Source organism: Nicotiana tabacum, chromosome 1 (assembly GCF_000715075.1).
Source record: "Nicotiana tabacum cultivar K326 chromosome 1, ASM71507v2, whole genome shotgun sequence".
Lineage (NCBI taxonomy): Eukaryota > Viridiplantae > Streptophyta > Magnoliopsida > Solanales > Solanaceae > Nicotiana > Nicotiana tabacum.
In genome coordinates this window covers 10,053,221-10,075,134 of record NC_134080.1, presented here as the reverse complement: position 1 = coordinate 10,075,134, position 21,914 = coordinate 10,053,221, and the positions used below count along the sequence as shown (strand labels likewise).

At 38.1% G+C, this 21,914-nt stretch overlaps 1 protein-coding gene across 1 annotated transcript; it reads right to left on the bottom strand.

The window, feature by feature from the left end:
- Positions 1 to 12,970: 12,970 nt before the first annotated feature.
- Positions 12,971 to 14,972, bottom strand: LOC107818467 (5-amino-6-(5-phospho-D-ribitylamino)uracil phosphatase, chloroplastic-like). The gene has a single exon (XM_016644491.2). The coding sequence runs from the start codon at positions 14,272 to 14,274 to the stop codon at positions 13,132 to 13,134; it is 1,143 nt and encodes a 380-aa protein (XP_016499977.1). The 5' UTR covers positions 14,275 to 14,972; the 3' UTR covers positions 12,971 to 13,131.
- Positions 14,973 to 21,914: the final 6,942 nt, after the last annotated feature.

Sequence of the window (21,914 nt, the reverse complement as noted above, 5' to 3'; positions counted from 1 at the left end):
TTGTATTGTAATTGTTATGACTCTGTTGTGGTTTATTGCGCTTCACATATTATTATTATTATTGTTCTCTTGCCGGGATATTATTACCATTATTGTTACCTTGCCGGGATGTTATTGTCATATTATTGTTCCCTTGCCAGGATGTTTGTTTGATATTATTGATCCCTTGTCGGACCCTTCTTTTTGATTGGTGTTGACAAAAGAAATGGGAGCGGGTTGCACGCTTGCAACGGTAATATGTGAAATAGGAGCGGATTGCACGCCTGCAACGGTAATATATAAAATGGGAGCGGGTTGTATGCCTGCAACGGTAATATGTGAAATAGGAGCGAGTTGCACGCCTGCTAACGGTAATATGTGAAATGGGAGCGGGTTGTACGCCTACAACGGTAATATGTGAAATGGGAGCGGGTTGCACACCTGCAACGGTAATAAATGAAATGGGATCGGGTTGCACGCCTGCAACGGTATTACGTGTGTGCCTGTTTCTTCTATTTCCTTATTTTTGCTGGTAATGGATTTATGACATTCCTTATCTCTCTCTACTGTCGTTCTGTTGTTACCTGTTACTCCCCTAAGCATGTTTCCCCCACCCAATTTTAATTGTCATTATCTACTTTTGTTTTCGATGTATACGATTTAACTGCACAGGTTTATTTGGTAGTCTGGTCCTAGTCTCGTCACTACTTCGTCGAGGTTAGGCTAGACACTTACCAGCACATGTGGTCGGTTGTGCTGATACTACACTCTGCACTCTTTTGTGTAGATCCCTGTGTTGTAGACTTCGGACCGCAGTGAAATTATTGTTTCTTGTTCACCAGGGATTCGAGGTAGTCCTGCAGGCGTCCGCAGGCCTTGGCGTCTCCTTCTATCTACTATTCATGTTTCTTTCATGTATTTCCAGAGACAGTGTTGTATTTAATTCATTCAGACCTTTATTTGTAGTACTCCTAAACAGTCTGTGAAGCTGTGACACCAGTTATGGGTAGTCGTTCTTCAAACAGTTGTATTGGATGTATATTCAAATAGTTTTATTGCTTTTCTTCCGCTTGTTATAAATTCCGCTACCTACACATTATTGCTTCATAATTGTTAAAGGACTAAAAATGGAAACAAGGTAAATAGTTTAGTTGGTTGGCTTACCTAGCTTTCACTAGTAGGCACCATCACGACTCCCGAGGGTAGGAAATTCGGGTCGTGACAAGTTGGTATCAGAGCTCTAGGTTACATGGGTCTCATAGTTCACATACAAGCTTAGTAGAGTCTGAGGGATCGGTACGGAGACGTCTGTATTTATCCCCAGAGTCTACAGAGTTAGGAAAAAACTTCACATTTATTCCTTCATGTCGTGCGGTTTGGTTTCTCGATGCTAATTGAATTTCTACTCTGTTCTTTCGCAGATGGCGAGAACACGTGCTTCCGCATCAACCGACCAGCAGCCCGAGCCCTAAGTAGTAGCTCTCACGAGGGGCATAGGGCTAGGGCGAGGCCGTGCTAGGGGCCAAGGTATGGGCAGAGCTTAGCCTAGAACAGCGGCACCAGCGGCGGAGCCTCAGGTTGACTTTAATGACGAAGTTCCGGCCCAGACAATTCTGGTAGGCCCAGCTCAGGTACCAGAGGGGTTTATTGCTACCCCAGTACTCCAGGATGCTCTGGTCCGCCTAGTGGGACTTATGGAGAGTGTTACCCGAGCAGATTTACTCCCTGTAGCACCAACCGTCTCTCGGGTTGGAGGAAGAGCCCAGACTCCTGCTACTCACACTCCGGAGCAGATGGCTCCCCAGTTTCAGACTCCAGCAGCTTAACCAATTGGAGCAGTTCAGCCGGGTGTGGTAGCTCAGACCGGTGATGTAGCAGTTATGTCTGCCGATGCTTTGTAGAGATTGGACAGATTCACCAAGCTCTTCACTACTACTTTCAGCGGTGCATCTTCTGAGGATCCCTAGCATTATCTAGACAGTTGTCATGAGTTTCTTAGGAACATGGGGATAAAGGAGACCAATGGGGTCGATTTTGCTACTTTTCGCTTATCTGGGTCCACCAAGACTTGGTGGAGAGACTATTGTTTGGCTAGACCAGTCGGATCACCAGCTTTGATTTGGAAGCAGTTTACTCAGCTATTTCTGGAGAAGTTTCTCCCCATCACTTAGATAGAGGCCTATTAGAGGCAGTTTGAGCGTCTCCAGTAGGGTTTTATGATCGTTACTCAGTATGAGACCAGATTCATTGACTTGGCTCATCATGCTCTTATCATACTTCCCACCGAGAGAGAGAGAGAGGGGGTGATGAGGTCCATTGAGGGACTTATCCAGCCTATTCGACTTCAGATGGCCAAGGAGATGGGGAGTGAGATTTCCTTTCAGGAGGCGACCAATGTAGCCAGGACAGTTGAGATGGTTCTATCGCAGGGAAGTGGTCAGGGGTCTGACAAGAGGCCTCGTTATTCAGGCAGATTCAGTGGTACCTCGTTGGGAGGCAGGAATTCGTATGGTAGAGGCCATCCTTCTAGACCTTTTCAGTCAACACTTTAGGTTTCTCACGGTGCTTCAGGTGGTCGTGGTTCTCATATGCAGTATTCTAATCAGCAGTCCTATAGTGCACCACCAGCTCCTATCAGTGCACCACCACTTCAAAGTTTCCAGGGTCGTCAGCCCCAGCAGCCGAGGGCTTGTTTTACTTATGCGACACGAGGCACATTGCTAGATATTGCCCTCGAGCACCGAGCAGTTCTCAGCAGTAGGGTTTTCATGCTATGGTTCAGGCACCAGGTGTTCCACTGCCCACTCCGCCAGCTAGGGTGGGGGTAGAGGTGCTAGAGGTGGAGGTAGAGATATTAGAGGTGAAGGTCAGGCAGCTAGAGACGGAGGCCATCCAGTAGCAGGCCGTCCCAGAGATGTGGTTCAGGGTGGTGGGGCCCTGTCCCGATGTTATGCTCTTCCAGCCAGGCTCGAGGCTGACGCTTCTGATGCAGTTATCACAGGTACTATTCTGGTTTGTAGCAGAGATGCTTTAGTTTTGTTTGATTCAGGATCTACATACTCATATGTGTCGTCTTATTTTACACCGTATCTGGTCATGCCTAGTGATTCTCTGAGTGCTCATGTTTATGTGTCTACACCGGTGGGTAATTCTATTGTAGTAGATCGAGTCCATCATTCATGTATAGTTGTGATTAGGGGTCTTGAGACTCGTGTAGATTTGCTTCTACTGGACATGGTTGATTTTGATGTCATATTGGGGATGGACTGGTTATCACCTTACCACGCTATCTTGGACTGTCATGCCAAGACTGTGACCTTAGCCTTACCGAGTTTACCTCGTTTAGAGTGGAGAGAGACTCATGGTTATTCTACCCTTAGTGTTATCTCTTATATGAAGGCTCGGCATATGGTCAAAAAGGGGTGTTTGGCTTATTTGGCATATGTTCGTGATTCTAGTGTTGAGGTTCCTTCTATTAATTTCGTGCCTGTTGTTCGTGAGTTTCCTAAGGTATTTCATTCAGACCTGCGGGGTATGACACCCGACAGGGATATTGACTTCTACATTGATTTGGCTCCGGGCACTCAACCCATTTCTATCCCGCCATATCGTATAGCCCCGCCTGAGTTGAAAGAGTTGAAGGAGCAGTTGCAAGACTTGCTTGAAAAATGTTTCATTTGACCTAGTGTTCGCCTTGGGGTGCGCCAATGTTGTTTGTTAAAAAGAAGGACAGATCGATGAGAATGTGCCGAGGATTGATGATTTGTTTGATCAGTTTCAGGGTGCTAAGATATTTTTGAAGATTGACTTGAGATCTGGCTACCATCAGTTGAGGACTAGGGCATCTGATGTCCCTAAGACAACTTTCTGCACTCGGTACGGGCATTATAAGTTCCTGGTGATGTCATTCGGATTGACAAATGACCCAACAACTTTTATGGATTTGATAAACCGAGTGTCCAAGCCTTACTTGGATTCATTCGTAATAGTCTTCATTGATGATATTTTGATCTATTCCCGTAGCTGGGAGGAGCATGAGCAGCATCTTAGTGTGGTTCTTCAGACTTTGAGGGATAGTTAATTGTATGCCAAGTTTTCGAAGTATAAGTTCTGGTTGAGTCCAGTTGCATTCCTGGGTCATATTGTATCAGCAGAGGGTATTCGGGTTGATCCGAAGAAGATCGAGGCAATCAAGAACTGGCCTAGACCAGCATCAGCTACAGAGATCCGGAGTTTCTTGGGATTGGCGGGCTACTATCGTCAGCTTGTAGAGGGGTTTTCATTTTTTGCAGCCCCAATGACCAGGTTGACCCAGAAGGGTGCCCAGTTCAGGTGGTTGGACGAGTGTGAGGCGAGCTTTCAGAAGCTCAAGACAGCTTTAACTACGACACCAGTGTTGGTTTTGCTCACAGGTTCAGGGCCTTATACAGTTTATTGTGATGCATCTCGTATTGGACTTGGTGCAGTGTTGATGCAGGATGGCAAGGTCATTGCATATGATTCACGGCAGTTGAAGATTCATGAGAAAAACTATCCGGTTCATGATTTGAAGTTGACAGCCATTGTTCACACGTTGAAGATTTGAGGTATTATCTGTATGGCATGGCATGTGAGGTGTTCACGGATCACAAAAATCTACATTATTTGTTCAAGCAAAAGGAGCTAACTTTGAGTCAGAGAAGGTGGTTGGAGTTATTAAAGGACTATGATATCACTATCTTATCCGGGAAAGGCCAATGTGGTGGCCGATGCTTTGAGTAGGAAGTCAGCCAGTATGGGCAGTCTTGCTTATATTCCGGTCGGTGAGAGACCGCTTGCTTTGGATGTTCAGGCTTTGGCCAATCAGCTCGTGAGGTTGGATATTTCTGAGCCCAGCCGTGTGTTAACTTGCACAGTCACTCGTTCTTCTTTACTGGAGCGTATTCGAGATCGGCAGTATGATGATCCCCATTTGTATGTCCTTAGAGACACGGTGCAGTACGGAGGTGCCAAGCAGGTTACCTTAGGGGATGATGGAGTTTTGAGATTGCAGGGTCGAGTTTGTGTGCCTAATGTAGATGGACTACGAGAGTTGATTTTAGAGGAGGTCCATAGTTCCCGATACTCTATTCATTCGGATGTCGCGAAGATGTATCAGGATCTGCGATAGCATTATTGGTAGAGAAGAATGAAGAAGGATATCGTTGCATATGTGGCTCGGTGTTTGAATTGTCAACAAGTTAAGTACGAGCATCAGAGGCCCGGTGGTTTGTTTCAGAGGATTGAGCTTCCCGAGTGGAAGTGGGAGCGGATCACTATGAATTTCGTTGTTGGACTCCCACAGACTCAGAGGAAGTTCGACGCAGTATGGGTCATTGTTGATAGGCTTACCAAGTCAGCACATTATATTCCAGTGGCAGCCTCCTATTCATCCGAGAGGTTAGCTAAGATCTATATCCGGGAGATTGTTCGTCTTCATGGTATGCCCATGTATATCATTTCGGACCGAGGTATGCAGTTTACCTCACGTTTTTTAGGGCAGTTCAGCGAGAGTTGGGCACACAGGTTGAGTTGAGCACAACGTTTCATCCTTAGACGGACGGGCAGTCCGAGCGGACTATTCAGATTTTGAGGGATATGCTCCGAGCTTGTTTCATTGACTTTGGAGGCTCGTGGGATCAGTTTTTGCCTTTAGCAGAGTTTGCTTACAACAACAGCCACCCGTCGAGTATCCAGATGGCTCCTTATTAGGCTTTGTATGGTAGGTGGTGTCAGTCGCCGGTTGGATGGTTCGAGATACGGGAGGCTCGGTTGTTGGGTACGGATCTGGTTCAGGATGCCTTGGACAAGGTCAGGATTATTCAGGATAGGCTTTGTACAACTTAGTCCAGGCAAAAGAGTTATGCCGACCGCGAGGTTCGTGATTTGGCTTTCATGGCCGGTGAGCGGGTGTTGCTTCGAGTGTCGCCTATGAAGGGCGTGATGAGATTTGGGAAGAAGGGAAAACTTAGCCCTAGGTTCATTGGCCCGTTTGAGATTCTTGATCGAGTGGGAGAGGTGACTTACAGACTTGCGTTGCCGCCGAGTTTATCAGTCGTGCATCCAGTGTTTCATGTGTCCATGCTTCGGAAGTATCACGGTGATCCATCCCACGTGTTAGATTTCAGCATTGTCCAGTTGGACAAGGACTTGTCCTATGAGGAGGAACCGGTAGCTATTCTAGACCGGCAGGTTCGTTAGTTGAGATCGAAGAGTTTCCCTTTTGTTCGTGTTCAGTGGAGAGGTCAGCCTGCTGAGGTATCGACCTGGGAGTCCGAGTCCGATATGCGGAGCCGTTATCCCCATTTTTTCCCCTACTCATGTACTTCCTTCTTATGTTCGTTCGAGGACGAACAGTTGTTTTAGAGGTGAAAATTGTACTTGTGTTAGAAATGAATTATGCATTCCGAGGCCTTGAAAATCTCTTTCTATCCTACCTCAATTTGCGTGCGCAGTCCGGCTTCGTAGCCGGAAAGTCAATATGTGAAAATCTGTGGAAAATGATGAATTTTGACTTTAAAATGGATTTAAGTTGACTTCGGTTAATATTTTGGTTAAACGGATCCGGACCCGTGATTTGACGTTCCCGAAGAGTCCGTAGTAAAATATGGGACTTGGGCGTATGCCCCGAATCGAATTCCGATGTCCCAAGCTCGAGAAATGAATTTTTGAAAAAAAATTATTTTTTAGAATATTTATGAGTTTTTGAAAGTGAAATGTGTTTAAAGTTTGATGGTATCGGGCCCGTATTTTGGTTTTGGAGCCCGGTATAGGTCTTATATATGATTTGAGTCAGACCTATGAAATTTGGTAAGGAACGGACTTGAAATGATATGAATCGGACCTTATTTGAGGAAATTGGGAAATTTGATGTTTTTAAGAAATTTCATGATTTTGATGCTAAATTTATAGTTGTTGATGTTCTTTTGGTGATTTGAATGCACGAACAAGTCTGTATGATGTTTTTAGGTTGGTGTGCATGTTTGGTTTGGAGCCCTGAGGGTTCTGGTGAGTTTTGGATAGGCCACAGGGCGGATTTTAGACTTGGGAAATTGCAGGATTCATCTGTTCTATTGCAGATTTGCGAAGCCTGACTCGCGAATGCGAAACAGCCGAGGCCAGGCTGGCCAGCCCTTTCTCACAAATGCGAGATTTTTCTTCGCAAATGCGATAGCTCCCCATTTGGGTATGTCTTCGCAAATACGACATGATGTTCGCAAATGCGAGCTTAGCAGAGTCTGGGTTCGCAATTGTGATACCTGCAACCTGTAAATTCATAACTTAGACGCATTTCAACCATTTTCACTCTCTTTCAAAACCAAAACTCTCTAGGGCGATTTTTCAAAGGCAACTTCTCTTCCTAATCGATTGTAAGTGATTTCTAACTAGTTTTTTTTTTCAATCTTTAACATCTTTTCACATGATTTCAACTCAAAATCAATGATTTTCATGGGGGAAATTGGGTGTTTTGGGTAGAACCTAGGTTTTCCAAAATTGGGGAATTGAACCTCGATTTGAGGTCCGATTTCAAAATAAATTATATATTTGGGTTCGTGGGGGAATGAGTAATCGGGTTTTGGTTCGAACCTCTGGTTTTGACCATGTGAGTCCGGGGGCGATTTTTGACTTTTTGGGTAAATCTTGGGAAAACTTATTTTCATGCATTAGAATTGATTCATTTAGCATTTATTGACGTAATTAAGTAACTTGTGGCTAGATACGAGCGAATTGGTGGTGGAATCAAGAGGTAAAGCGATAATTGAGACTTGAATTGTGTTCGTGGCATCGAGGTAAGTGTTTGGTCTAACCTTAGCTTGAGGGATTAGGAGTCGTATCTTATTTGCTACGTGTTAACTGTGGAGTACGACGTATAGTCATGGTGACGAGTATCTATACGTCGGTGTCAAGCATGCCTGTGAGTCTTGTATTGTAATTGTGATGACTACCTTGTGGTTTATTACACTTCACATGTTATTATCATTATTGTTCCCTTGCCGGAATATTATTATCATTATTGTTCCCTTGTCGGTATGTTATTGTCATATTATTGTTCCCTTGCCGGGATGTTTGTTTGATATTATTGATCCCTTGCCGGAACCCTTCTTTTTGATTGGTGTTGACAAAAGAAATGGGAGCGGGTTGCACGCCTGCAAAGGTAACATGTGAAATCGGAGCGGGTTGCACGCCTGCAACGGTAATATATGAAATGGGATCGGGTTGCACTCCTGCAACGGTATTACGTGTGTGCCTGTTTTCTCTATTTCATTATTTTTGTTGGTAATTGATTTATGGCATTCCTTATCTCTCTCTACTGTCGTTCTGTTGTTACTTGTTACTCCCCGAAGCATGTTTCCCCTGCCCAATTTTAATTGTAACTATCTGCTTCTATTTTTGTTGTATACGATTTAACTGCACAAGTTTATTTGGTAGTCTGGTCCTAGCCTCGTCACTACTTCGCCGAGGTTAGGCTAGGCCTTACCAGCACATGGGGTCGGTTGTGCTGATACTACACTCTGCACTCTTTTGTGCAGATCCCTGTGCTAGACTTCGGACCGCAGTGAGATTGTTGTTTCTTGTTCACCAGGCGACCCGAGGTAGTCCTGCAGGCGTCCGCAGGACTTGGCGTCTCCTTCTATCTACTATTCATGTATTTCCAGAGATAATGTTGTATTTAATTCATTTAGGCCTTTATTTGTAGCACTCCTAGACAGTATGTGAAGCTGTGACAACAGTTCTGGGTAGTCGTTCAAACAGTTGTTTTTGATGTATATTCAGATAGTTTTATTGATTTTCTTCCGTTTGTTATAAATTCCACTACCTACACATTTTTGCTTCATAATTGTTAAAGGACTAAAAATGGAAATAAAGTAAATAGTTCAGTCGGTTGGCTTGCCTAACTTTCACTAGTAGGCGCCATCACGACTCACGAAGGTGGGAAATTCAGATCGTGACATTTTGATATGCGATTCTCTTCGAAATCCTGCTTGAATATGGGGTACTTTGTTCACCGATCTGCCTTTTTGATTTTATTGCAGGAAACAACATTGCGTAAATGAAAAATGTGGATAATGATGTTTGTATTACCTCAGTGCATATGTAATGCTATGTCTCTATCCAAATAGGAAGTTGGAAGATTTGAATTAGAACAAATCTGTTGATGACGCAAAGCTCAGACAGCATAGGATTCAAATGTGGTAGACCAAAATTTTATATTAAAAAGAGATACCAACTACTATGTTTTAAAGAAAAGCATGACCAAATGCAAAGCATGATAATTCATTTATAATAGCAATCATTAACTATAGATTCTCCTTATAAAAAGCATAATTATTTTAAACAACAACAACAGTAATAATAATAAATGTAGACGAACTAAGAACACTATTTAATTTATTTAATTAGAAGAATATGAAACTAACACAAGGTTTGCTTCTCTAAGAAATATCCTTCACGATTTTTCTTATTTGTCATTCAATGTTCGGTATTCGCATTGAAATCCTGATTAATTTGGATTCATATCGTATAGTGCCCGTTAAAGAGAAAAATGCTTCTTATCACGATTTTTTTAATTCTCACAATTCGCGTTGAAATCCCGATTAATTTGGCTAAGCTTTTGAAAAATTAAAAAAACACCTATTTTGGTGAGTTAAAGTGCCTAACCAAGTTCCAAAGAAAAGGAGGGATTATAAATAGTAGTAGAATTAACATTGCTTAATATGGTTTGCCCGTTTTTATGAAATGAATATTTATATGTCATTTTTCATACTTAGACGCTCGAAAACACCTTGCGAAGAGATTGCCCAAATACTATTTTTCTAATACTAAGAAATACGCTTCTCAAATGACAAACGTTTTTATTTGTTTATAATTATTTGGTATTCGAAACTTACTGGCCTGATTAATTTGAATTCGCGTCATGTAAGGCTCATAAAGGAGGAAACGCTCCCTGATTCTTAGGATCCGAACCCCAAACCTCCACAAGGATAGAAGAATTCTATCAATCCGAATACACTCTTTGGTGGTGACCGATCAAACGCACAAAATTACCCTCCCAAATATGTAGTCTAAAATTTCATTCCATTAAAAAGAAGCCACTTCTAAATAACAAATGACAAATATTGACAGTTTGGCTTAACGGGCCTAAGTCAGTGAACCAGGTGCCGTAAAATTAGCACGGGTATAGCTAGTTTTTTGACTGGTCATTCAAAAATATCCAGCGTTTATTAAGTCAATGAAAAATAGCCACTATTTTGCTGTAACAGAGACCGGTCCAACATAATATACTGGAGTTCGATGCACATGTGTATGAACTTCCAGCATATTATGCTGGACCGGTATATTTTGCTGGCTCCAGTATAATATACTGGAGACTGGAGCACCGGTGCTCCAAACTCCAGTATATTATACTGGACTGGTATATTATACTGGAGTATTTTTTCGGATTTTGAACAATATTTTCGTTCAGATTTATCTTTACGTGAAAAATGGCTAAATTTCGATTACTTCGATTACTATTTTCTTATAAATGCAATCATCATTTAAAGCGTTTTACTATCCATTTACAAATGACATAATTTTTTTAATTTTGACATGAGGTACACGCGCAACATGCCTGTCCGAGGACTAGTAAAAGATAAATAAGTAAAAGAACTTATTGGAGATAGCTCGATAACGAATACACCACACACACTTTTTATATTTCTGGTCTTGTTCGATTCACGTGAATTTTCTATTTTGACCACCAAATGGCTTTAACTCTTAAGTCTTAACCATTTGGTTATGGTTGAAAAATCGACATCGACCTATATTCGATACGTTGAAGTTTCAATGTTGTTCTCCTGGAGAGTTTATTTTGTCCTCACATTTGCTTTAACTCTTTCACTTGTTTCTTCTATTGTAATTTCCCTAGTTCTAGCTTTTCAAACAGTCTGTACTACTCAAAAATCAAAATGCAACATATAATATTAGATCAATTCCAGAAAATAAGTACATAAATTACCTAGTTTGATAGAGATAATCACGAGTTCACATGCACCATAAATTGGACAGTAAATCCGCCCTCATCAAGAACATATCTAAGTAGCGCAAAGCGATGAGCGTAGGCTTATGGCTCGAAAAACAAAAAGCTACAAAGTGTATTTATACTCCCCAAGCAGCCTTGTAGCACCAGGTTCATCTAAACTTAGCGGGAGAAATTCAAAAATAGCCTGATTTATAAGTGGTCATTCAAAAATAACCACAGTTTCAAAAGTAATCGAAATTTAACCATTTTTCATGTAAAGATAAATCTGAACAAAAACACTGTTCAAAATCCGGAAAAACACTCCAACATAATATACTGGAGTTCCAGTATAATATACAGGTCCAGCATAATATACTGGAGTTTGGAGCACCGGTGCTCCAGTATATTATATTGGAGCCAGCAAAGTATATCGGTTCAGTATAATATGCCGGAAGTTCATACACAGGTGCACCGAACTCCAGTATATTATGCTGGACCAGTCTCTGTTGCAGCAAAATAGTGGCTATTTTTCAATGACTTGGCAAACGCTGACTATTTTTGAATGACAAGTCCGAAAACTGACTAGACCGTGCTATTTTAACAAACTTAGCAGTATCTTAAATTACAACAAATAATAGGTCTGTGCCAGGTCCAATGCTAAAAGCCATGTTTTGAACACAGAATAGATCTTAAATCCACCTGTGTATGTTCCTTTCCAGAAAATCTACAAAATTACTTATAGTATCTGATCGTTGTGACTCACAACTTGTGAGTTTGTCAAGCCAGCCTTCTAATATCCATTCGTGCATGCAGCCCATACTTGATTCATACTAGATCTCACTAAAGGATACAGCTTAAGGGCTTTCTAATTCTAAGGTCAACATGTTTCACATTTGTCCTAACCAAAAAACAAAAAACAAAAAACAGTTAATAACAGAAAATAAAAACTCTAAAGAGTGTTCTATATAAAGAATAGCAGTTCTTTATATAGTGCTACAGAAGTTTTTAGTAATATTAAAGATCAAGATCTACAGTCCTACACTTACCATCTTTAGCTACAATAAAACAATGTAGTTACCAACATAGCCAAATATGCAGATCAAGATCTTACATTTCAAGCAGGTAAGATTTCAAACAAAATAGCCAACACCCCAAAATAAGGCATTAAACGAAATAGGGTAATCTGCCTCTTGATTTCTATTTTTATAACCAAAGCACAGAATGTCAGCATGAGGAAAGGTAGCTCAAAACAGAATTGCTTTCCAGCCAAAGTAGAACAAATTCTGAACTGTTCCACTGTTATTCCCTTCACTGTGCCGAGGCACCTCTCCAAACATAAACCATCAAAATATATGCCACTTTATCACTAACATCAATTCATGATCTGTTTGAAGTGTGCAGGATACTTATCCTTTTTTCCCCCTCAAGGATTGGATGGGAAGACAAAAAAGTAGTTTCTTGATGACAATCAAGCTGCGAACAAATGAATTGCAAATAACACGATGAACTTACTGCTGATCGAACATGAACCACAAGAAAAACATATTCCCCCTGACCACGAGGCTTTAAATAAAACGAAGCATAGTCATTATTGCAACGATTGGAAATCAGGAGTAAACAACTCACATACAGCACAATTCTCTAAGAGATATTTTATGAAGTAACCTTTCATTACTCGAGGACTTCCACTATTTTCAGTCCAGCAGAAATCATGGACATAGCCAGAGAAAACCAGGAAACAGTAATGAGGTAACAAGCTAAGTATAAGCATCTGCAGTACATTCACAGTTACAACTAAAAAAGATAAATACGATTTTGTCTGAGGCAACTACAAAGCAGTGCTTGTGTTGCAAGTCCTTTTCTCCACTGAGGAAGCCTTCAGCCATTCATATGCACCTTATTCTCATTATTATTTCTGTCCCAACCTTTTAAAACACTACAAGTTATACCTCAGAATCTAAAAGCAAGTAGTGACTGTCACAATATACATATAATACAAATATCACATACAAAGTCACATAAATGGCAGCCCAATGTAGACCACCTTTTGATACACTTGCATATTAGTTTACATTTTTCTATATCCTATTTGAATGTAATATTAAGCACAACTACTGTACATTGCAGAGATGTTACCAGAAACCATCATCAACGGCCACAGTGGATGGAGGATAAGGATCATCCTCTTCCTCCATTTCCAACTCTGGTTCGGCAGATCCAAATTCAGACAATTCAACAGCAGCAAGGTTCTTTAGGTCAATAATCGAGAGCTCGTCAAGGTGCCTAACAACCAAATCAGCAGCGCCAAGCTCGTACACCGGATGTTTGCTTGCAACAGCAACACACTTCATCTGAGCATCATGTGCAGCCTCCACAGTTTGATTTGAGTTCCCAAACACTATACACCTCTCCGGTATGTATTGTAGAAGCTGCGATGCATAGACAAACATCTCCGGATCAGGCTTCCCTCTATGAACATCCTCTGCAGCTACAATGACACTAAAAATCCCTTCAATGCCAATGGTACCAATTGCATTCTCAACATATTTTCTCGGACGTGTAGACACTAAAGCCATTGGCACCTTGTAGTGCATCAGGGTATTGACAAACTCCTGCGATCCAGGTCGGAAGCTATAAATACCCCCTTGCAAGGCTTGATAAATCTCCTCCTTCCGCGAAGCCATTCTCCTCACTTGAACAGGATCTCTTGACCAGCACAAAACTTCCGATATTGCTTGCTCATTCTTCATTCCTTCAATTCTTTTCAAGATGAAACCGGGAGGAGGTGATTTTCCTTCTTCTTGAGATAGAGCTAACCATGCCTGCTTCTCAAGATCAGGATTGTCTTCAGTTAACACACCTTCCCATTCAAATATAGCTGCTAACCATCCACAACCCATCCTTTCTTGTCTAAGCAATGGATTATGAAGAGCTGGATTATCAGCCTTATTCTTTGGTGGCCATAATCCCGGTTTTCTATCTACATCAGTGTCAATCCGATACCTGAAATCCTTAGGCATCTTCTCCTCCTCTCTATATGAATATGCCTCTTTGGTCAATTCCATTGCTTGGCCTCTTATTGAGGAAATCCTTACGCAATCAGCTCTTAATCTTTCCAAATTAGAACCACAAACAAGCTTTTTGCCAAGAAAATCAGCACAAGGCAACCGACATACATCGATTGGCTTCCGTTTACTCGACATATCTTTGCTACAATAACCTCCCAATACTGGCACACGCCCTAAAAGCGATGTTGCACCAATTGATTCAACCATCTTTACTAACTAATCTTCCACCCCACCAAATCTTTAACTTCAAAGACTCAAACTTTTCACCACAAAACCACTCAAATCAACTAAACTGAACACAATATCAATGAATCCAACAACCCCAGCTGAAATTTTTCACTTTCCCAAATCACCACACAAGTTAAGGTACAAAAGGGAACAGTAAAGCAACCCTTTTCTACAATAAAGATCGAAACTTTATTCCATAACCCTAATTTAATTATACAATATAATTCCAATTTTGTGTACAACACGCCAAACCCAAGATTCAACTCTCACGTCAACAGCTCATAAAAGCCTAATTATTCAACGTCATAAGTAGATTACTTAATGAATAAGGAAAGATAGCAATTTACCCAAATAGGTATGTACAGAAATGAAAAACAGAATTTTTTAGATAATTAAACAGCAAATAAACCCTATAGACTTATCCTATTATAAAATTTTGAAATTTGTGAGCAATATTATGCACTAAAAAACTAGAGAGTTGGTTTTTATTTTTTTTACAGAAATATTTACAAAGAGATAAAGATAGGAGGAACCTGAGGTGAATTATAGAAGAAAGCAAAATACAGAGAAGATTTTTTTTTGTTATTATGATTTACGAATAGTAGTGGTATTTGGAATGCGTGTATGTGTGGTTTATAGGAGAAGAAGAAATTGAGGGCGGTTTTTTTTGGGAGTTTTTCCGATTTGGTGAACCGGGTTGTTGCTGGCCAATATTGAACCGCGTCAACAAAAGGACACGTATCGGTTTAGTGACGTGTTGCCGACCTTTATTTGCTTTCACTTTTGCCCTTGCATTTGCGTTAATTTGACTTTGTACCCCTTATAATGTTGGATTATAAAGTTGAACCCCTGTAGGCTAGGGTTGTGCATTATTTGGGTCAACCTGAATATTCGAATCAATCCGTTATTTAAATTGATTTGGTTCGGTTTCGGATCTTGAATTTTATTATTTTAAATATCGAATTGTATATGATTTAGCTCAATTTAAATCCGAACCGATTCGAAACCCAAAATATATATTTTACCTTTAAAAGATAACGGTGCCCTTTTAAAAAATTTAAGGCTTCTTTGTTCTCTCTTTGTTTGTGCCTTTTCTTTCTTTCAATATTAAATGTGAAAAATATGAAAATCAATCAATTTTGCTATTGAAAGTGGTAGGAGATAGCATCTTATAATTATTTATTTTAGGATCTTAATAAGGCGTACAATTCCAACCAAACATTAAAATCTGATCCAATTTGAAATTAATTCGGTTCTAATTCAGATTGTAATTTATAAAATCTAAAATTATAATTCGAAAAGTGCTACATTCGATCCGATCTGATTCATAAGCAGGCCTATTGTAGGCTATAAGTATATTAAAACTTGATTTTCTCACTTGCATATTTTTCTTCCTAAGATTTTCTATCACGCTCTTTGATTTTGCTGTGAACTGATAGAGATTTATTTACAAAATTAAAGTGGGAAATAAATACATACAGTAGCTTGATATGAATATGTAGTTTGTCTTACCCTAGAATATCGTTGACTTTATTATTATTATTATTATTATTATTATTATTATACTACAAGATTTAAAGAAAAGAAAAGGGGGACACTGAAAATTAATTGCATAAATTCTCATTGATATTATTAGACTATAAACTTTGGTGATCAATTATTTATTTGCATGCATCTTGTTGATATCGATAATCCAAAGCAGTATTCTAATAGGTCGGTAAACAATTTTTAATTCGAATTTTTATAGTTTTTATATTTTAATAAATACACCACTGTTTTATCAGAAAATCAGTCATATGATTTCTACAATTAAGAATATATTTTAATAACACTTAATATGCATTTGGGGGTAGTATAAAAGAAAAAAATATAATCATTTACCCCCACCCCACAAATATCTCTCTCTCTAGTGGGAGCTAAGACAAGAGGAGTTGCTCTGATGGTAAACAACCCTCACTTCCAATCGAGAGGTTGTGAGTTCGAGTCTCCCCAAGAGCAAGGTGGTAAGTTCTTGGAGGGAAGGATGTCGGAGGTCTATTTGGAAACAGTCTCTCTACCCTAAGGTAAGGGTAAGATCTGCGTACACACTACCCTCCCAGACCCCACTAAGTGGGATTATACTGGGTTGTTGTTGTTGTTGTCTCTATTAAGAGCATATATATATATATATATATATATATATATATATATATATATATATATATATATATATATACTAGAGTTAGGCATCATACCTAACCATGAAAATGGGAATCCCAAAAAGAGGAAAATAAACATTTCGTTAAAATATGATATAAACAATTTGGTGCTCTTAATTTTTATGACTTTAAAATGGTCCCTTTTCAAGCTTTAAGTTAAGCTATGTATCCATGATAAGAATGTGAGAAAATGTCCCACTCAATCCAATCATACACGCTATTCCATTTTTATTTTGCACCGAATTTAATATAGATCTAATTAAGAAATATAATAGTAGCTATTAATTTATACATCATATTGCAAATGTTCCAGAAAGTCGTGGTACAAAGTTACTGATTTTTCCAGATGAATTAGAAATTGGGGATCGTGTGTACCGGCTAGAAAAAGTAAACAATCAATCTTGCCGGCTATTTGAATAACAATCCCAAATTTGAATATTATATTGAGTGTTGGGACACGTTTTAAAAGGCGTTTTCTGGGCAAGCCCTAGAGTGAGGCGCATCAAAAATGCCCCAAGGCAATAATGTGGGGTGAAAGTCACAAGAGGCGTATGCCCAGCAATTCAGGGCGTACACCCGGGCGTTTGAGGCGCGTTTTTTGTAGTGAGGCGTAAGCCTCGGAGACTTTTTTAAATTAAAACACATTTTCTTGAATAAGTCCTTCATATAATACTCAAATTCTCAAAAGTCAGTTTGTAATTACTCAAAAATTTTAAAACGAAACTGAAATATATTAAATTTAAAAGTCAAGACTTTTTTTAATTGATTGAAGCCCTAATTTATGGTCTTTCCTAATTCTTTTTCTTGTCCGCTAGTTTGCTGCTATCTCCCAAATGAAACGAATAATAATTTTTTTTTATAAAAAAAATACAAAGAGAACTCCATTTTCCTTTATAGCAACAAGTTCAAAATTCAAATTGCAGGTTACTCGTCCTTTTTATTCCTCTATGTAGAAAATTTTATTCTTTTCGACTCAAGTTACTTGTGCTTGTAAGTAACGTATAATAGATTGTTTTGATTAATGTTTTTTGGGGATGGAGCACATCTATATATATATTTCACATATATATAATTTTCATCAATTTTTATGCAATTTTACCTATTTATAAATATTTACTATAATTATATTATTTATAAAATATTAAAAATTAAATATTCATAGAACTTACGTCCTATGTCTTGAGGCTTATGTCTCGCTAAAGCATATGCAAAACGCCTCGCCTTACGTCCACGCCTTTTAAAATAATGGTGCTTGGCACTGAGGATGATACTCAAGATATAAACACGCTATTAGCGTTCGGTTCGAGTTACATCAATGACCAAAGAGGGTTCTGATAATTGTTTGATTGTGCCATAATTGCTAGCGCTAATGTTTTAGCTCGACAATGTTTTTTTATGTAATCATATGATATTCGAAATTTATTATCTCACTTGATTTAAATTCATGATATGTAAGACTCATTAGAAGGGTAAACATTTCATATTATGAGTTTCTTTATTTTAAAAATTAATTTCGAGAACTCTGATCAAGGGCGTAGTGATATCCATCACAGAATTAGAGGATTTACAGAGGATTCATGAATGAGGAATCTCCCCATCAAACTCTTCATTTTCAGTGAAAACATGGATTTTCAAACGAGAAAAATGAGTGAAATTGGAAAAATCTCATCCTAACTATGAGGAAAAAAAACAACAACTTGGGGACTTGGTGTGACAGATTTGACTAGCACTAGGTCAAAAAAAAAAAATACTAAAAAATAAAATTTTAAAAAATCCAAAAATTAGATAAGTCTACCAGTAGAATTGCATAGATCATTCCACGCTAATAATAAATTTTGCATGTCTATTTCAATTTCCCCACAAAAATCAAGATTTTTCTATTTGTTTACTTGTTGCAAATAAATCCAATTGGACAACATATTCTTAAGAACCACCTGTTGCCACGTTAACACATGCAACGTGTCAAATTTGTACTCCTTATCATATGTTAAATATATATTTATTGAAGGGTAAAATAACTTATGCATTCATTTTTATCAAAATATTTTGACACCTTTTAAAAAAAACTAGACGTTAAATCGGTCAACCAATCGAGAGCGAGTTATTTGACTAATGTATCAGTCTTACTTTTTTATTTTTTACTTTGTTAAAAAAGAAGTTTTTGTATTATAAATTCTTAATTCTAGTATTCGTTTCACATTTAAGGGTGTGGAAATAACATCAAACTAAATCAACGAGATATAAATGCTATTTTGGGCAGTATTATAATATATTTTTAGTTTAAAATCACAATACTCGGAATTATTCTTTATATTCTAAAACTTTTTGTCAGGAAATGACGTATTATTTAATCCTTTTCTTCACATTAATAATTTATATCTTGACCAAGTCTGGAATCGTTTATTGACAATGATGTACAATGAATCTTGCTAATATTGTGGCCAGCTGAATGAGAACAAACATGTGTCTGCTAAAGGCTAAATTTATGTAATGAAATTGGAAAGAAAAAAAAAAGGTAAAGAGGAAGCATTAAAATAAGAAAGATCTTTGCACAACTAGTCATTCGAATTTATTATTTATTTTTCATAATCGATATACATAAATTATACATTAGTTTTATGTGATTATATAATACTCTACATAAATTATACGTATATCATATATCTGTTGATTATTTTTAATTAAAACGGTTAGGTGGGCAGCTACATAGGTTAATTCTTCAATTAAAAAAAATAATCCAAATAGTTGCCCACCTCATCTCCTAAATTAAAAAAAGCCGGTAAATAGATAATATGCGTAAAATTTATGTATAATATATGTATAATTATGTATACTTAATTTATTATCTATATATACCGGATTAAAAAAATAAACATTATTTACTATTTACTTCTTCAAAGGTCGGAGGTTCAAGCCCTCCTTCTAGCGTTATTATATTTTTTTATCTTTTTGCTTAGATGGCCTAAATCTAGCCATTAAAATGGCCATACGCTCTCTTTTTTAGCGTAGTTCTCTTTTTTATGGGACATTTGCATCTATACCCATTTTTTGTGTCATGTTTTAACTTGTGCCCGCTTTACAAAAAGAATTGCAAGCATACCCACTTTTTCGCATAACTTCAGCATACGGGGCTGAAGTAGCAAAAGTAATCACGCAAAACTTTAGCATTCTAGTAGCCGGGCCTGAAGTTCAGCTCTAGAACTGAAGTTTTTGTTTTTGTAACTGGCGAACTTCAGCTCTGAAGTTTTTGTTTTGTAACTGGCAAACTTCAACTCTAGAACTGAAGTTTTTGTTTGTAACTGGCAAACTTCAGCTCTAGAGCTGAAGTTTTTGTTTTGTAACCAAAGTTTTTATTTTGTAACTGGCGAACCTCAGCTCTAGAGCTGAAGCACCACAATTAGCAGTGATTTTTTAAGAAAAATAATGTACATCTTCTCAGCTCAAACACAAATAAACATACAAAAACTCCAAAATTTTACAGTTCATCCTACTGGTAACTTAAACTTTTTCCTAAGACTAATTTGCTGTAAATTTGAAACAGAAGTACAACTGTTGAACTGTTCAATTAAAAAAAATTGACCTTATAACTAAAGCAACGTTGCTTCTGGAGATAAATGTCAATTTGTTTTGTAACTTGAAAAAGAAAATGAAGGAGGAGAATGAGAAGGAGAAAGGGGGCTGAAGTTATTTAAAAAGTGGGTACAAGTTATTTTTTTAAAAAAAATGAGTATAGGTTAAATGGGGGCGACCAAATAGGGTGCCTGTGCAATTTTTACATTAGTAGACGGCTAATCGGCTTAATTCTTCATTTTGTGGGGAGAAATTCAAAAATAGCCAGATTTACAACTGGTCGTTCAAAAATAACCCAGTTTCAATAATCGAAATTTAGCCACTTTTCATGTAAAGATAAATCTGAGCGAAAATACTGTTCAAAATTAGGAAAATATGCTATTATATTATACCGGAGTTCCAGCATAAGTATGCTTGAACTCCAGCATATTATACTGGAGTTCCAAGATAAGTATGCTGGAACTCCAGCATAATATGATGGAGTTCCAGCATAAGTACACTAGAACTCCAGCATAATATACTGGAGTTCCAGCAAGTATAATTGTCCAGTATAATATACTGGAGTTTGGAGCACCGGTGCTCCAGTCTCCAGTATATTATACTGGAGTCAGCAAAGTATACTGGTCCAGCATAATATGCTGGAGTTCATACACAGGTGCACCGAACTCCAGTATATTATGCTAGACAGGTCTCTGTTGTAGCAAAATAGTGGCTATTTTTCATTGACTTCGTAAACGCTGGCTATTTTTGAAGGACCAGTTCGAAAACTGGCTATACCGTGCTATTTTTACCATTTTCTGTTAGGGATTTTTTCCTATCTATACCATATATGAAACCTTATTACTAAAAATGTGCATATTTCCATTATTACCCTCCATGTTTATATTTTTCCTACAAAATTTATACCATTCATTAAATACCCAATATTAAGAGTTGATTCCTTCCAAATCATGAGCCTACAAATCTGGGATAAAAATTTGAATAGCTTATTCTTTCCAAATTAGGCGCCTAAAAATTTGGGACTAAATATTTTTTCATATTCACATTAGATTTGTTTCCTCCTTTTTCTCGAGGCTTCTCTTTCCTCATTTTTCACGTATTTCTGTTTCTATAAGTATATACCAGTCTTCCCTTTCTAAAGCTCAGGGTCTTTTTGATTTGGTTCTCCTCTTTTTTCTTTTAGGAATGACTGAGCATATTTAAATATGCAAGGCTTTGTTTTCGTCAACTATTCGAAGGGAAGAGCTCTTGTTCTTTACGGGAGTGAGCTGATGCGCTTGGGTCAACAAATTTTCTAAAAAAAATCTACAAATAAACTACAAATCAGTTTTAAGTATGTATAAAACAATATTGTTTTAATGGTATCTACAAATTACTATATTTATACTACAATTAAACTGCAATTTATATTGAAAAAAAATGTTGACTACAAAATTTTCTCCTAATCTACAAATTTTCTACAAAAAATCTACAAAGAAACTACAAATCAGTTTACGTATGTATAAAGCAGTATTGTTTTGAAGGGTATCTACAAAATTACTATATTTATAGTACAATTACACTACAATCTATGTTGAAAAAAAATGTTGACTACAAAATTTTCTCTTTATCTACAAAATTTCTACAAATAAACTACAAATCAATTTTTCCAGGATTGATGAAGAACAAAACAGCAGAAGATGCAGAAGATGGGCCACCGGAGTTACTCTTTATTCATGGTGGCCATACAAGTAAAATTTCTGACTTCTCATGGAACCCATGTGAAGACTGGGTCGTCGCTAGTGTTGTTGAAGACAATATACTACAAATCTGGCAGATGGCGAAAAACATCTACCACGATGAAGATGATAT